The sequence below is a fragment of the Drosophila innubila genome (genome assembly GCF_004354385.1).
Source record: "Drosophila innubila isolate TH190305 chromosome 3R unlocalized genomic scaffold, UK_Dinn_1.0 2_E_3R, whole genome shotgun sequence".
In the NCBI taxonomy this organism is placed as follows: Eukaryota; Metazoa; Arthropoda; class Insecta; order Diptera; family Drosophilidae; genus Drosophila; species Drosophila innubila.
In genome coordinates this window covers 18,264,890-18,282,652 of record NW_022995380.1, presented here as the reverse complement: position 1 = coordinate 18,282,652, position 17,763 = coordinate 18,264,890, and the positions used below count along the sequence as shown (strand labels likewise).

The 17,763-nt window shown below is 39.0% G+C and overlaps 4 protein-coding genes across 5 annotated transcripts; 2 read left to right on the top strand and 2 right to left on the bottom strand.

The window, feature by feature from the left end:
* Nucleotides 1-471: 471 nt before the first annotated feature.
* On the bottom strand, nt 472-7,167 carry LOC117792645 (acetylcholine receptor subunit beta-like 2). Of its 2 annotated transcripts, none has more exons than XM_034632859.1 (11): nt 7,063-7,167; nt 6,637-6,830; nt 6,449-6,577; nt 6,212-6,397; nt 5,822-5,954; nt 5,635-5,762; nt 3,261-3,436; nt 3,032-3,184; nt 2,820-2,899; nt 1,405-1,520; nt 472-738 (listed from the first exon to the last, which is right to left on the bottom strand). In XM_034632859.1, exons 1-11 carry the CDS (start codon nt 7,118-7,120, stop codon nt 523-525), a joined length of 1,569 nt encoding a protein of 522 aa, XP_034488750.1. In that variant the 5' UTR covers nt 7,121-7,167; the 3' UTR covers nt 472-522. The 2 variants fall into 2 exon arrangements, with proteins under 2 accessions (XP_034488750.1, XP_034488751.1); XM_034632860.1 differs by having other exon boundaries at nt 1,405-1,511.
* Nucleotides 7,168-7,934: 767 nt separating this feature from the next.
* LOC117792644 (zinc finger protein DZIP1L) lies at nt 7,935-10,481 on the top strand. The gene is made up of 4 exons (XM_034632858.1): nt 7,935-8,125; nt 8,179-9,718; nt 9,774-9,939; nt 9,996-10,481. The coding sequence occupies exons 1-4, from the start codon at nt 8,032-8,034 to the stop codon at nt 10,461-10,463; spliced, it is 2,268 nt and encodes a 755-aa protein (XP_034488749.1). The 5' UTR covers nt 7,935-8,031; the 3' UTR covers nt 10,464-10,481.
* Nucleotides 10,482-10,647: 166 nt separating this feature from the next.
* Nucleotides 10,648-14,381, top strand: LOC117792646 (serine/threonine-protein phosphatase alpha-1 isoform). Its single transcript, XM_034632861.1, has 5 exons — nt 10,648-11,233; nt 11,302-11,650; nt 11,761-12,046; nt 12,110-12,257; nt 12,661-14,381. Exons 1-5 carry the CDS (start codon nt 11,185-11,187, stop codon nt 12,810-12,812), a joined length of 984 nt encoding a protein of 327 aa, XP_034488752.1. The 5' UTR covers nt 10,648-11,184; the 3' UTR covers nt 12,813-14,381.
* A 904-nt stretch (nt 14,382-15,285) lies between these two features.
* On the bottom strand, nt 15,286-16,205 carry LOC117792737. Its single transcript, XM_034632987.1, has one exon. The coding sequence runs from the start codon at nt 16,203-16,205 to the stop codon at nt 15,306-15,308; it is 900 nt and encodes a 299-aa protein (XP_034488878.1). The 3' UTR covers nt 15,286-15,305.
* Nucleotides 16,206-17,763: the final 1,558 nt, after the last annotated feature.

Genomic DNA, 17,763 nt, shown 5'->3' with positions numbered 1-17,763 from the left:
CAATTGTATAGCATATATTTAATTTAATTTGTCATAGAAGCAATGAAAAATAATTGCGATATTATTTCACATTGAAGGCACAAAATGCCGAGTAATTAATTATATTTTAAAATACTTAAGACAATAAATAAGAAATCCAAAGACCAGATTTAATATTAAAAACTCATTGATTTATTATTATTAAATTGTTGTTCGGTGCTTACCACTTGACAATTAAATTAGTTATTTTGTTATTTTGTTTCTCGAAATAGATTTATAATATTGCTGACAATGTGACACATTTGTATATCGCATTTATTGATTGATTCAATAATCAAATGTTAGGCTTTATAATTTCCATTAAATTTGAATCAATCCCCAATACATAAATTGTTAACTTTATCAAAATTTTGTGTCAAATGGGAGAATATGACCTTTGACTCAAATTTTGCTCCATTTCTGGTTGGCGTTGGCCTTGTCGTTGACATCCGGTTTCTTTTTTTTTTAATATTTTTAACTTTTTGAAGACCTTTCCGCATTTAGTTAATTAACGCCCTGCCTGATAATGTCCGGCGGCAGCATAAAATTGTTTTTTCGCAAGGGAATCTCGCTCAGCTGACGGTCGATGGGTGTGCGGGTGTCGTACAGCGAGGGGGACTGGCAGATAATCATTATAGTACCGAATACACAAGACAGCGTGAACAGCCAGAGAAAGAAACGATCCAAGACCATGGATACAAATTTCCAATCCTCAACAATCTGTGAATTAAATAAAAAAATCGTTTGACCAATTGCAATAAAGTATAAAGAAAAAAGTAAGTGAAACTGTTGAAGCCATTTTGGAAACCAAATGAAATTTTCCTTTAATAATAATATTATTGTTTCAGAGCTCGTAAAACCCACTTAGACAAGTGAAAAGGGCGGGACTGAGGGGCGAAATTGTCCTACAGTGTGGCTAAATAAATTGGTTTCAATTGGAGCCATAAAATTTCGTTGCCGTCTGTCTTCTTCCAATAAACTTGAAATGTAATAAAAATATAAAGTTATGATTTAATATTTTACAATTTCTTGTTGCACATTTGGGACTCTCTCTTCTCCCTTTCCCTCAATCAGTTTGTCTCTTTTGCTCTCTGTATTCTGCTCAAGCTAAAGTTTCAGGCAATAAGCAATAATAGGAACGCACAGAAATCGCTGGGCAAATGCGCAGCGTGGGGAAGAGTTCTTGTACCAGACGCATAAAATATGGCAGGATAAACAAGACAACAACAAAATGAAAATATGAATTCGAAAACGAATGCGAATACGAATGTGAATGTGAATGTGAATAACGAATACGAAGTAAAGACTCAGTCCTTGGTGTGCTCAATAAAAGTGGGCAACAGACATTACTTGTGAAGGCGAGTCGCAAGTCGCGAGTCTACCCACCTCGTTATCCTTGTCGGCATCCTTGATATGCTGCGCAATAAATCTGACCGCACGCAATGCCTGCAGCACTTCGGGTGTTAAGTTGCGCGGTATCACATTGTCGGAATCTGTCAAGTCTCGTGGCGAGCGCATGAAATTGCGAAAAATTGAAATAAAATATTGGAATAATAAATAAATGGAGATGCCATCCACCATCCCTACAGGCAATGGCAGCTCCAAATGTGTAAAGTGTTTGTATGTGTATGTGTGTGTGTGTGTTTCATATATGCATAGAAATATATTATGGCCTATGCGAAATCAAGCTCTCCTCAGGCTATGGACAAACACTCGCAGCTTTAAGTTCCGCAACCGCTGCCCAGCAACAGCAGCAATAATAATAACAAAAACAATAACAACTACAACAAAATAGCAACGGAAAAGAATTATTGCTGACAGTTTTTTATTTATGGGCAACCTTATCCAACGCAGGGCATTAGAGCATCTAAGTGAAGCTTGTAACATTTATTAAGAGCGTCAATCAATTGGTTGTGCGAACTTGCGCCTAAATATGACACAGAATATGCAAAAGTGTTGCCAAATAAATATGTTTTTCTATAAACATTTATTTATTTATTTGACGCTGCAGTTGAAAAAAATTATCAAATAAATTAATATTATATTACAAACATTTTTAAATAGTCGACTAAAAATATACTAAAATAAAAATTATAAGATAATAAAAAAAAACTAAACAAAATAAAACAAAAATATCTGCTTCGTCTTTTGTATAAATTCCAAATTAAAATTAATGTCATATATAAAAAAAATAAAATATAAAATTGTTTTGACTATGAAAAATCGTTAAAAAGTATAAAATCTATTTAATAATAATTAAAATTTATTCCTTTGAACAGAAATGTATCTTTTCGCATATTCATAAGCGTGTGCATATTTTCAATTAATTTAAATGATTTGGTTGTACCCATCGACCAGATTATTTTTACTAAGGTCATACAAACTTCGTTGTTTCAATTTGAGCAGCAATCACACATGGCTTGTTTTATTATGCTGTGTATAGACACACATGCATACGCACACACATATTATACTATATACATAGTACATAGGCGTTATTTGTCATTAAAGCGTCACATCATCATCACAGCCATCAACATTGTCCGGCAAGCAGGAAAACCGAAGCCATCATCCTTGAGCATGGCCTAAGAGCATATTTGATGCTTTCTTCGATTTTATTGCATTATTTGCTTATTTTTGTTATTTGATTTCAATTTCGGCTTTTGGGTCGCGGGCTGCGAGTGTTGCAAAATATTTGTGTTTTTCTTTTTATAGATAAACCTCTACCCCACCAAAGTAGTACACATACTCAGACTTATACTCAAAATCAGAGTTAGACTCGAACTCCTGTTGAAACTCACCTACTGAGTGCTGCATGCCATTATCGTAAGCGCCGTCCTGACTGTCTTTGAACTCGCTGGGAAAATCGCTGATGCTGTCGCTGAAAAACAAACACAAACAAGCACACACACACACGAGCACATATTCAGGAAGGAAGTTAGATAAGTGAAAGGATAAGTTTGTAAATAATAACGAAGGAGAAGGAGAAGGAGAAAGGGAGACCTTGACTTACCGCACATCTATCTCGTTGGTGTAGCCATTGCTGGGAGTGGAATCATCGTAATCCGGAAGTGTGTACTGAGTGCGACGCATCATCATTAGCTTTGGCATAAAGTGTAGAAACAATTTGCGTACGAAAGGGGACATATTGTGGGTCGAGGGGGATCTAATTGGATTGAAAAAGAACGCTTATGAAATGTTGAAAAACGGCAGATCGCGTAACATCGCTTGCACTTACTCACCTGAAGTGTATGTTGAGCACACAGACTGTTGTCCAGACGGACAAGGATACGAGTATCATGGTAAAGAGTAGATACTTGCCCAGCAGGGGCACAGCCAACGATGTCGGCGGTATAATTTCGGCCAATAGCAAGAAGAACACGGTCAACGACACGAGTATTGAAATACATAACGTAACCTGTCAACGAAATGTTTACACAGTTTCTTCTCTCTCTCTCTCTCTCTCTGCACCTCCACTCTCTTGCAACCACTTATCAACCTCAATGTGCCTCATTTGTCTTTGTAAACAATAATAAACACAACCACAACAATGACAAGAACACAACACAAACAAAACGATAACATGGACTAACGGTTAACCAATCATTATCAACTATATCCAATTGCATATTAATAACGAATTACGTATACGCCATGTAAAACAATAAGCCGACTTCAAATATTGATTTTAAATACTTTATCAATTTTCATAAAGTTTTTGAACAATAAGACTAACAAAAAAATTGTATTTAAAATATAAGCACAACGCAAACCGTGGAATCAGGCAAAGCACTCCTCCAGAAACTCACTACTTCCATCAAGAAACTCTATTCCAGCTTAAAAACAAATTAGCCCAATGAATACCAGAGTTTAACAAGAACAATCAACATAACAAGCAAGATGGTGTATTAAATATATGTATATTTATATATACATATGTTTATGCAATTGAGACCCACAATTTGTCATTTTTATTGGTCTTTGGAGCGAAGGATCTCTAACAGTTTGTTTTAAGTATTTTCGAGGCTAGCTCCATACAAACTATCATTCTTACTAACTTATTTAATGGATCTTTTATTTAATTACTAAAACGAAAAATATTGATCGATTGATTTTTTATTGCTGTATAAACATATTTAATGTTTTTTTCAAATTCTTTTCATCTTGACAAAATTTAGATAAACTAACTATATGAACATTTACAGAAATAAAAAAAAAAATTAATTAAAGCTGCAATTCTATATTATTCGAATTGGATCCCATAGGAATGATCGTTGGATTAATATATGTTAAAGAAATTTAATCAAATCAGACACATTATCGATTCCAATGTAATATAGTTTGAATGGTTCAATCCATCTGTTGAAAATCTAAGCATTTAAACAAGAAAGAGAGGTACTGATTCCCGAAAATTATAATTCCTGCTCTTAATTGTAAAAATCATCGCTTTATAATACTAATAGCCTACCAAAAAGGTACTTTAATAGCCTTTGCTTTCTTCTTCTTCTTCTACACTTTTCTTTGAATAGCTGTGAATAAGTATGAATAAATATGTCTAAGTTGTTACTCAAGCAAATGAGTGATTTCAAACGGATCAATTAACGAAAACAACAACAACAACAATAAACAGTACGCTGCGCTGTATAGGTATAAGTGTAAATATATGTACGTGTGTGTGCTTGAAGTGTGCGTGTTCAGTGCGTCGACATGTGTGTGTGTGTGTGTAGGTGTGAGTAGTGTGAGTTGGTGTGAGTAGAGTGTAAGGACGTGAGTGCTCTGCTTAATTACGGAGCACGCGATATGAAGAAACTTTCGAGTGGCATTGATTTTGAATTCGATTCAATTTGAGTTGATTCGTTTCAAATCGATTGAATATTTGTATGCATTCGATGAAATTTACGTTATGGGATTTCACTACTCAGCAACAGCACAAATGATATTCGACGCAAACAATATGATTATGAATCCTTATCGGAGTATGGCGTGAATATATGAGTGCTGCTTATGATTGATTCAATGCATTCGGACTGCTGGAACTCTGCGATTTAGAGATTGATAAAGTACTAATAAATGGTTGTTATTTTGGATAATTAATTTAGTTGGAAAAGTAGAGCGATAGCAAAGTAGATAGATAGTTTTTGAGGGAAAGTGCAAGTTGAGCTCTTATTGAAGGACTTTAGGCAATTTTGTTTACAGAGTTTTGTGTATTCCATCGAAATTTGATTAAAGCCAATCTAATGAACACATTAGTAGAGCTCAGCTTGATTAGAAGTTGACTAAGTTGTAGAAACTTTAAAGTGCATATGTAATTAGATTAGATATTAAAGTATTTAGAATATATTTAATTGTATTTCAGTGTTAACAGGTGTAGTTGTTTGTACTTATTTAGCTCAAATAATAAATTAAATTTATATTTACACATCAAATGAAAAATCAAATATATTAATCAACAATTTACATACAGAAAAGAGATTCAAATACAAACAATCTACTTATGTAAATCTATGAGGACATGCCACATGCTTAAGAACTGGAAATTTAAGAAGACAATGGAATTATTTCTCTGGCTTGGCCGTTGCCGTTGCCTGCCTCGTTCATAGTTCCTTTTACGCTTACCTTCTCGCCCGAATCACTTGGCAAATAGAAGACCAAAACGGTGAGAAAAGTCAATGCCACACAGGGCACAATCAGATTCACAGTATAGAACAAGGTTTTGCGTCGCATGGTCAACTTGAAGGTAATATCTGCAGCCAGACATCAAATTTACATATTGCAAGCCAAGATAAACGCATCTGCAACTCACCTGAAAAGGGCTCCAATGTGTCGGGATAGTACTCCTCGTTCTTGGTCGCAGGCACTTCGAGTATATCCCATTCCACAGACAAATAGAATTCAGTTAAATCGATGCCCACCTGAACGAGATTGCTGCCAGGCACCTGAGCAACGAATGCATATACGAGAGAAGGCAATTTGTTATGGCTGTAACCCAATCTAATCCCACCCCAAACCAAACCAAACCAACCCAACTCAACTCAATCCACTTCAACCCCTAACCCCCAACCCCCAAATGCCGCCCCTAATGTGTCTGCATAGATTGCATTTTGTGTGCAATCGAGCGAATGGCAAACAGTAAAGCAAATTTGCATCCTTTGGCATTCGCTTCCATGTTAATCGAAATGTGGTTTGAGCTCACCTGGTCCAGGTGCTTTAAATCCACTTGGGCGCCATTGTAGGTCCATGAGCCGAATTTCATAAAACAAATTTGCTCATCGTATGGAAAATATTCGACATTCATTTCACAAGATGACTTGTAAATCGCCGGAGGCTCCCAAAATACTTCTCCGGTATACTTCAAAGTGGCCTTCGTCATGAGTGTGACCTGGCAAAGTGGATGTTAAATTGATATCAAATGGCTCAATTCGATATTTACCTCATAGTTGCCATCCCAGTTATTGTAGAGCACAATGTCGGGCACCCAAATGTGCTCCGATGGCACATATAGCTGCTCCACACCGCCGTACTCCTCCGGATCCCAGCGTAACTTGTAATCGAACCAGCGCTAAAATTTTCACATTTTATTATTAGTCTGTCCATACAATAGTCAAATTAGGAACCCACCTGCTTGACCCACAGATTGGTGGTCATCACCTGGTTCTTCAAATTGACCTCAATGAGTTGTGACAACTTGAGGCCCAACCAAACGGTAAGTGTCTCTGTATTATTCACAACCGGCCGAATCAGGCGATTGTAGTTACTCAATAGATCATCATATAGACGCTTTGTATCTGGATTTGCTTCAAAACTCACAGGAGCTGCAGAAAAAAAGTCCCAAAACAATACGGCAATTGGTTAAAAAAATATCCCACAACAAAACAACAGTTGGCACAAAATATCCCATAACAAAACACTGCGCAGTCGCCGCTCTCTCTCGCTCTCCCACTCTCAATGAGCCCAGCATCCTGACAGCTGGGAAACTTACGGGATACAGCATCAAAGTATCGGAATTTTCACAGCGAATTTTCTATTCAATTTCCATCAACTTACGTGTTGTATTTGCCAATGGCAGCAGAATAAAAAGCATCAAGCAACACCAGCGCCACATTTTACTTGTGTTTTTCCAAACAATTTTACGAGAAATTTTGGCACTGATTTTCAAATAATTGCAAATAAGTTAATACATTTTTTTCTGCCGTACTGAGGAGTAATCCTCACGCGTCCGGGGTTCAAACGTAACTGAGGGAAAAATCACGAAAACTACAAAAGAGAAATGTAGAGAAACAACTGTCAAATTATTGAGCGCGGAAAAAAGCCAAAAGATGTCAATTTTAAAAGAATATACAGATGACAAACATATATTTGCGAAACCAAAAAAAGGCATGAAAGTAAAATAATGCAGTAAAAAGCGAGATCGACAGCGATAGACTATATGAAATCATGTGAAACGCTTCAATCGCAGTAATAATTTTCTGCTGAAATACATTTGTGATCTTTATTCAAAAATGCTATATTGTTTTTAAAATTAATTGCAATATTTCAGACAAATAAAAAAAAATTAGACTGTGAGCAACAATACTATACTGTGGGTATTGTTTTAAAAATATTTCAAAAGTAATAAATATTAGCTACCAAATTTAAAGTCAAACTTTAAGTCAAAATGAACCTTTATTGGGCATTTCTATGTCTTAGTATCTATAATTTTATGTAAGTTTGAAAATCGGAACAGTCCTAAATATTATTTGAGTTTATTTTGAGTCACCCCCTCAAGGAAGTTAGCGAAGACACTCAAGTGTTGTTCTTAGCTAAGTTAAGAACCAGGTGACGCTCACACCGATACGATAACGAACTGACAGCCGTCACCTAGCAACAACTACATCGATACAGTGACAACAAATAAATTCACTAGGGGAAGGAACTGGGGCAAACAATTGTAGTCGGTAATTGGAAAATAGCAACGAAAACGTAAAGAAAATCAAATTGTAAACAACTTTTGCTTTCGCTATCGATGAGACAGCCATGGGGTACAAAAGCAACTTTCCACAAATTATGAGAGAGGCAGGCTTCAAGTTGCACCAATATAGGAACGGGACATTGGATTGGCGACTCATGGGTAAGTTTTCAAGTTCTATAGATCCATTTATAAGAACTTTAAATGTTTAAAAGGTTCTTATGAGACGGATCGCATTTTGCGGGAGCAGAACTTTGAGGTTGTGGATGAGGCACTGCAGCATTTGTCCGAGGCGCCACTAAGCACAGCGCTGGAGACACACATTCTGGACAGTGGAATTGCCAAATACTTTATAATGTCACAGTATGCCATACAATATTTGCTCTGCTGCCGCACGTATTTGGATGAGAGTGTCGGGGAGCTGCGGGAAGCGCATGCCACGGCCCAGCAAGAGATAGCCAAGTTGCGTCAGTCCCTCGGCGAGTCCAACAACGAAGTTGTCCAGCTGCACAAGAAGATCACCCAAATCGAGGCCATTCGCGAAGTCGTCTTTCCCTGTCACCTGTGCCCCAAGAACTTCATCAGCAACGACGCCCTCAACATACACATCGGCAGGAAGCATCGGGTCGGCACTCCGACTACCAATGCAGCGGGATCAGGTGTCCAGCTGTCCAAGGACAAGGACAACGACATGCAGTTGATAAACGCCATCAAAATGGAGCTGGAGATCAAGCAGCTCAAGGAGCGACTCAATGCAGCCGAGCGCAATATCAAGGAGCGCAGCGGCAGCTCCAGGCGACATGCCAGTCCACGCCAGGATCAGGCCACAGCCACAACAAGTGTCCGCGATGTAGGCATACAGAGTAACCTGGCGGAGTACAAGGACAAGGATGAACTAAGCAGCGAAGCCATCGAAAGCGAGGCTTGCGAGCGCAAGGAGCAGCTCCATGGTCTCGCCGAGCGTCTGAGCAGCTTCGAGGCGTGGCAGACGCAGCTGAAGCTGAGCAATGAACAGTTCATACAGGACATTAATCAAAAGCTGGAGCATCTAAGCCATGCGCTGGAAGCAGACAGAAAAGTGACAGCTGTGACACCAGCAGCTGCCGAGGAACGCGTCGCTACGCCCTGTCTGGAGGATCTGGAGCGCATCCTTACCGAGAAGGTGGCCGAAATTGGAAAAGTAAGTGCCAACAAGCTGGAGGAAGTGGTGTACCACCTGGAAATGAGTTACAAAGATAAACTAGAGGCATTGGAGCGCGAACTGAAGCGACTTACCGAACCCAACGTGGAGACCACCGTAGTCATCCATTCCGCTTCCAAAATACCCAAGCCGCTGCCCAAGAAGGAGGAAACCAACCTGGAGCGCATTAAACGTCAGGTGGAAAATGAATTCCTGGAAACGAAGACAAAGCGCGACGATGACACGTATTCCATTGAAGAGCTACCAGTGCAGCCAGAGAAGGAGAAGAAGGAGGAGAAGGAGCAGACACCAAAGCAGACAGTCACTGTAACCCAAGTCCAAGAGCTTCCGAGCCGCAGCAGTTCGGGGAGTCATCCCACATATACAAAGCCCGTAGTTGAGCCCAAGTCGAAGCCCGAATCAAGGCCCCAGTCGGAGGTACAGGAGGCAACCGACATAAGTGAAAGTCTCAGCGAGGAGGAGAGTGTAAGTGATGAGGGCAGTGAGCTGCTGACCTCGGAACCGGAGCGACAAGTTTTCAAGGTGACGAAATCCAAAGAAGCGCCAAAATTTAAGTAAGTCAATTGAAATGGAAATATTATTGTCGAAAAATACTCAATCTTCTCTTAGAAGTCCACAGAAGCCACCGCAGCCGCTGACCCGGAAAGATGCACGCAAGTTGGTTAATCTTAAGCTGAATCCGCATGGATTTAGCATGAAGTCCAAAAGTATCTCCAATACATCCCTCAAGCGTGTTAGTGACGAGCTAGTGCAGCATAGGAACAAGTTTAGATTGGTAAGTGCTCCCTTGAACTGCATTTTCGATTGCTGAAAGATCATAATCCTTTCCAGGACAATCCGAATTTCTATGCAACACGCAATCGCATACGCAAGTTTGTGGAGAAGCTCTGTTCCGCCAAGATGCCGGAAAGTGCCCAGGTGCTCCTAAAGAACAAGACGCCGCTGCAGCCAATTGATGCACCTGAACGCAGAAATCCCTCTTCGGGCATCACAGATGACGACGATGACGATGATGATGGAGTCGAGACTGCTGATCGAACATCCATATCACAGGATGAGTATGACGAGCAGTCGCAGAGCTCGAGTTCGCCCCAACAGCGGCAGCAACATCGCAACTTCAAGGAGCAGTTGGAACAAATGTTGGCCAAACCTGCAGCTCGAGTTGTTTCCCGGTCCGGCACAACTCAGGTGCAGATGCATCCGGCAAAACCTGTACCGTTGCCACGCAAACGTGTAATGTTTAACACATTGAGCAGTGGCAAAAGCATGGGTGATGATGATGACAATGAGAAAAAATGAGGGAAAATAAAATAATCAAAAAAAGCCACACACTTTATTAATGTAATTTTTGAATTCCATTTGAAAAAACATATGCACTTGGGCTGCCACCTGAGCGCATTTTGTTGTCTGGCAAGACTACCTAAGTGGCAACTGGACCGCGAGCTATCGATATTGTTGTAAACAGCTTATCGATATGCATAGACGGCGAATTCAGATTGAGATGCGGCGAAGTGTGGTTGCGCGAAAAAATTTCTTGACGTCGCAAAAATCTACAATAACTTGCAATAAATGCTTTAAAACGCAGTTTAGGAGCACGCAAACCAGTGACAAACGCTGAACGTTCATGGCGCAACAACTGAGGTATTGAAATTCCTCGACAGCAGCTTAAAACAGCGCTGTTAAGTGTATAATACCTGACAACTACATACACACATACTCCTACACACGCACGCACGCAGTTTCCCTTCGCCGCCCTTTTTTGCCACCCAACACACATCGATGAAATAACATACATAACGTATACCGAAAATACATAACGGAGCTGAAAGCAGTGGCAACAGCAGCAATCACAGGTAAACAGATAAGAAAACAGTGGAACAGACAGACAGTCAGAGACTGGCACAGACACATACACATACACAGGTATCAGCAGTAGCAACAACAACAACAACAAGCACAACAGCAGTAACAACAACAACATCAAGAAGAAGAAGAAGAGCAGCAACAGCCTAAGCAAAACATGTCCGACATCATGAACATTGACAGCATTATCTCGCGTCTGCTGGAAGGTAAGTCAGATCCCAACTCCACATCATTATCATCATCATCTAATTTTCCATTATTGTGGGATTTGCAGTGCGTGGAGCACGTCCGGGCAAGAATGTGCAGTTATCGGAGAATGAAATCCGCAGTTTATGCCTGAAGTCGCGTGAAATATTCCTATCACAGCCCATACTGCTGGAACTGGAGGCGCCACTTAAGATATGCGGTGACATACATGGACAATACTATGATCTGTTGCGTCTGTTCGAATACGGTGGCTTTCCGCCCGAATCGAACTATCTATTCCTTGGCGACTATGTGGATCGTGGCAAGCAGTCCTTGGAGACGATATGCCTTCTGCTGGCATACAAAATCAAATATTCCGAGAATTTCTTTTTGCTGCGCGGCAATCACGAATGCGCCAGCATTAATCGCATCTACGGGTAAGTGATTAAGAGCTCCGTAACAGATATGTATCTATTACAATAACACGCTTAACCGTTTACCTGTCTCTATTATTCATGTGTCATTCATTCCTCTATTTTATTGACAGGTTCTACGATGAATGCAAGCGACGTTACACCATCAAACTGTGGAAAACATTTACGGATTGTTTCAACTGTCTGCCCGTGGCTGCAATTGTCGATGAGAAGATATTTTGCTGTCATGGCGGCCTAAGTCCCGATTTGTCCTCGATGGAGCAAATTCGACGCATTATGCGTCCCACAGATGTGCCAGATCAGGGCCTATTGTGCGATCTCTTGTGGTCCGATCCAGACAAGGATACCATGGGCTGGGGCGAGAATGATCGCGGTGTCAGCTTCACATTTGGAGCAGAGGTTGTATAGAATACACACTTAATCTCAACAGTATGACTAATCCCAATCGTTTTTCATCTTTAGGTTGTGGGCAAATTTCTACAAAAGCACGAATTTGATCTGATATGTCGGGCTCATCAGGTTGTTGAGGATGGTTACGAGTTCTTTGCCAAGCGACAGCTGGTCACGCTCTTCTCGGCACCAAATTATTGCGGTGAATTTGACAATGCGGGTGAGTTATGACTGATCAGAGATCAGAAATAGACAGGGAATGCACTTTAGACTACGACTACGACACACACTTGTATGTGGATGTGGATGTTATCTCTGACGTGAATTGTTTATGTGAGCAAATACGTCTACTATAGATAACTCAGACATTGGCTGTGATTTTGGAGATAACCTAGCAGCTCGTGTATAATAGGTTTATTGTTCAGTTACACATGGAAGATCAAGTAACCATTATTTGAAAAATAATTGAATAATCAATATAAATTCGATGACAGTCATTAATTTCTAAAAATGTTTTGTTTTAGACAGAATTTCTTGTAGACTAAACTAAACCTATTTACAAGGTTTTGGATTTCGTTTCTGTTAACATGATATCTTAACTTATTATTGTTTATTTATTGTAGGTGCCATGATGTCCGTTGACGACACATTAATGTGCTCCTTTCAGATATTGAAACCCGCCGATAAGCGACGATTTGTTTATCCAAACTTTGGGAGCTCAGGGCGTCCCCTTACACCACCCCGCGGCGCCAACAATAAGAATAAGAAAAAATAAGCAGCTACAATAACTTACAAAAACAAAAAATCAGCAGCAGCAGAAGTAAAATCAACAACAACAACAAAACGGCCACACACACAAATACCAATTAAAAGCGCAAATTGTTTTGTTTTTTTATTCGAATACGTGAAATCGAATCGTGAGCAACGTTATAAGGGTAAAGAAATTCATACAAATTAGCCTATTTTTCATTTTGGAAAACGAAAATAAGGAAAATTACATACACATTACACACACACACACACACTCACAAATTGAGACACTTTAGTTCAAACTAATTGTAGTGTTAAACACTGCATAAGCATGAATATCTCTTAATGTATTAATTTTATTTTTTGTTATAGTTTTTCCTTGCGCAATGCGAAAACACACACACATTTATACACACACACACGAATAAACATGAATGTAGAGTAGGTACAAAAAGTGCACACACAGACACAGCAATTGTTGTATTTATTGCATTTTATCTCGCACAGCATTTTTTCGGTTCTTTGCATAGCACAACAACTAGGCAGAGAATTATCTTCTCTCACTTCTATTTTATTTAATATAGCAAATGGTAAAATGTTGTTTTTATATAATTATTTTTGAATTTATATCAACGCGTTTTTTATGTGTGTGAAAACAAAGTATGTACGTATTTTAAGGACGGTTTATTTTTTTATATTATATTTTATTCACGATGCAAATTCTACTAAATGTTTACTTAGTTTTAAACGCCAAGCAAATTAAGCTCGAAGGTACATAAGTTTCACAATTGTTTACACCAAAAATATTAAAATAAACAACAAAAATTGTGTATATTTTTAACTTGTATGCGTCGACGATTAAATATGTAAAGCACACAAAACGTGCATGTAAACAGAAATCTTACAAAAAAAAAAAAAACAAACAAACTACAATAATTATAATTAACGTAACACAATTGCATAAGAGCAAAGATTTGTTTAACAAAAACAAAAATATATTCAATTGCAATAATAATTTCTGATCAAAAGTTTAACATGCGCGTTGAGAGCGGCATACTTTTGAGCGGCACTGTGTGCCCTCAGTCGACGCCACAGAGGCGGCAGATAAAGTTACAAACAAGAACTACAAATCTAAAACATACATATTATAAATATATATAAAATATATATATATATATATAGTAATAAAATTGTAAGCAAATAAGGAAAACACTCACACGCAAACAATACTTGCATTCGTGTAGATGTGTTTTTGTATTTGTATTTTGTGACAGCAACAACAATAGAATACTTAAAGTCGAAACATTCTCGTGCTAAAGGCCGCCACATTCAAGTATTATACTTATATACATGTATGTTAATGCCCAGGCAAGCATCCAAAAATGGAATACGTAGTTCTATCTGTCTATCTTGAACCCCCCCTCCAACAAAATGGTTTCGTTTGTATAATCCTCCCGGCCCGCCACATAACGCACAGAGTTTTCAACTTGAATGTTCAGCTACAGCCATCCTCGGCCCCCCTCCAGACTTCCCCTTGTCAAAGCCCCTCTAGTACTCTGTTTAATGTTGTACCGAATTCTACATATACGCAAAAGAAAAACAAAAAAAAAAACATTATTTAATATTATAGTTAATATCGGCTGTTTGCAGCAACAAAAAAGAACGATATACATAAAATTAAAATAAAACTTACAAATTGTAATATCGTAAAAGGCAAAAGAAATCAGCTAAAAATACAACTCGAAAAGAAAAGATAAATTTTAATTAAAAAAATAAATAAATCACTTGTAATTAATTTTTGAAAATTCGAAAAGACAACAACAAAATTTAATAATAATACAAATAAAACGCATGCAAAATGCTAAAAAAGCAGCAAAAATTAAAACTGAAAAAAAAATAACAAAACAAGATGAAAAATGGAAATAAAAAGAACATGAAGCACTTGTAACAAAATAGCACTGTTTTATTAAAATGATAAATGAAATACATATGTATTAGCAATAAATCGAAATGACATCGCGTCGTTTTATCTGATAAATGGGAATTAACGTTGAGTGGTGTCATTTTTGAATGTTCGCACGGTTGGTTGATTGATTGAATGACTGATTAATTTGTGAATTAAATTTATAGATTTTTTATTGGGGTCGCTTATCTAGTACTTAATTACAGCAGTGGAAATTTAAATAAATTACGATACAACAAAAATTGTAATATGAAAACATACAAGCCTGAAAAACGTCATTTACGGAAGGGTTTCAATTTTAGTTTTTATTAAAAGAAAAGACACCTGTAAATCATCAAATCATCTTATCGAAATGGTTTTTCATCAAAACATTTTATTATACAAATTGAAAAATAACCTTTTTTTTGTATCTAAAAAAAAATGCAACTTGTATGATAAAAATCAACAAATAATACTTAAAACATAATTTTTATTTAAAAAAAATTATATTCGTTACGGTCCCTGAGTAAAAGTATCAAATAAGAATTAAGATTATTTTCCACTCCTAATATTAAGTTAATGACAATTGAATCTCAGCGCACAGCTGCGTTCCAAAGGCGCACATGCAGCTCCTGTGCCTCGTCCAGCAGCTTGCTCTTGTTGCAGTCGCAGCTGCAGCAACTTCTGGCGCAGCGCATAGGGAGTTGGGGCAGGCAACGTGTGTTGCCTCGTCTCGTTCGCTTTGTTCTTCTGCCACTTGGCGGTGTCGGCCATGCCCAGTTTGTCGTAGGCTCGCTGCAGACGCAGTTCATCCTGTCGCTGACTGCTGAAGCAGTCGCTGGCATTGAGTAGTCGAAATTGTTGCAACGCCAACAGACGTTGCAACTCGTCGTCATTGTTGCAGTGCCGGGCAGGACTAGCTGTGGGGGGCAAAGGTGATGGCGTTGTTTGAATCTGACCCTGAACCTGACCTTCAGCTGTCAGGCGACTGGTGGCGCAGGCGCGTTGCTCGTAGACACGTCGATTGTCCGTGTGCTCGCAATGACTGTGATTGCTCGCATTGCTGTTGTTGTTGCTGTGACTGGCACCTGGCTCCCCGTTGGCCCAGCTAAGTACCTTGACACGGCTCTCGCGCTGCTGCTGTTGCAGCTGCGGTGCATAGCCAGAGGAGCTGCAGCAGCTGGAGCAATGACTCACAGTGGTCGTTGCAGAGTTGCGTCTGCTGAAGTCCCGGCACAATCCGCTGTTGGAGTGTCCCAGACCCAGATTCATAGCCGGATTTGAGTTGTTACGGGCAGTGGGACGCTTTACGAACTGCGTAGGCTGCACACTCTGTCGGGATGATGACGTCAGCGAGAGGAGATCTGTGCGTTGCGGCTGCTGTAGTCTGCTGATGTGGCTATTCGACTTCAAGATGCTGCTGCCACCGCCACCGCCACTGCCAACGCCCCTGTGTCCGCAGTAGCACCTTTTCATTTCGCTTTCCTATTGTCTTGTAATAGATACTTTGGAAATGATTTGGTCTTCGACTGAGCTCCAAAATAGTTTGCGTGCTCAGAGAATGTTAAGCGACGACTGTTGTTGAGTGCGGCGGGGCAACCGGTTTCCACACACACGCACACATCACACGGCTGCCCCGACACCAGCAGCGGCTAGTGTTCCCATGCCCGTGTTCACCGTTACCTGGTCTGGCCGCCGGCTAGCTTTGTTTGTTTATATTTGAACAACAATTGCGACAGTTTCCATAGACACATGCCGAGCCATTTGGCCGAGGTCCTCGTGCTCAGCTCGATGAAGAATTCGCTGGCCAAACGAATGACTTAGGCAACAAACTTTAATAGCCATATTGAACTGGTGATTAGAACTAATTGGTTAAGTGTTGTTGCCATGGGAACTCTTTGGCATTTCAAGTTTCGAAATAAAACGGGATTCTGTTTCCATGGTCTCTAATCAAACGTGAAATCACACATTGAGCCATTGCACAATTAAAAATACACTGAAACCTTAAATAAAAGTGACTTCAGACTTCAGTGCAGCTGCAACCAATGTGGATTAAGTAATTACGTTTCGATACAACGTAACTTTCAATAGCAATAAATTAGAATTTTAATTTAAAGTTTAATCTAGCGAAAAGTCCAAAATCTCCATTCATTTTTGGAAGATTTTCGTTTGGTTTCGATTTCTGTGTTACCCCTGATAATTTACAAGTAAAGTTATGTCCGGAATACTTCAGGAAAATTTTTTTATATTTTTTCTACAACAATACACAGTTGAAGGACCATGTCCAAATATCTATATATTTTCATAACAACTTTTTAAATATATCTATCGTTGTATTTTTTGATATTTATTTATTCTCCCTTTTAAAGTTTATGAGTGTGAAGCATGTGAAGTTTTAAAAATCGTATATTTCAATCAATAAACTTATTAACATTTTCCAAATTTTCCAAAGCAATTATAATTATGTACATAATATATGTAAATTAAATTCCATAGTTTTATTCCGTCTGAGCATTAAGAGATGAAATACGCAATCCATTTTCAGAGATAAAGCTTTACTCTTCAAAAGCTTTTAAGTATCTTCAAACGCATAACGTATTTTGTCTTTCCCGCCTTATTTGAAGTATACATGGTATATAACCGAGTTATGATTACTACCGGCATTATTAATAGCACCCCAATTAAGGAAAACATAACTGGAGGTAGGGTTCAATGAACCGCAACACATAATTGAAAGGGCATTGCAGGGTTGCTGACTTGCCGGTCACTATATCTCACCAGTTACCACAGTTTACACAGTTTTTGGCCGAATGCAAGAGCGAGCCGAGTCAGTTGCAACCTCATGATCAGTTATGGCTATTGGTTGCATTACCTAAAGCGGTCAGGCGGAAAGCAAAAGTTGCCGCATGTGTCGAGTACATACATACAAACATACATAAATACCTACCTGCATTATATGTATAAGCATGTTTATGGGCCAAAGCTCGGCATGGTAATGATTGAAACTTTATCATATGTTCGGCTTAAACGAGGG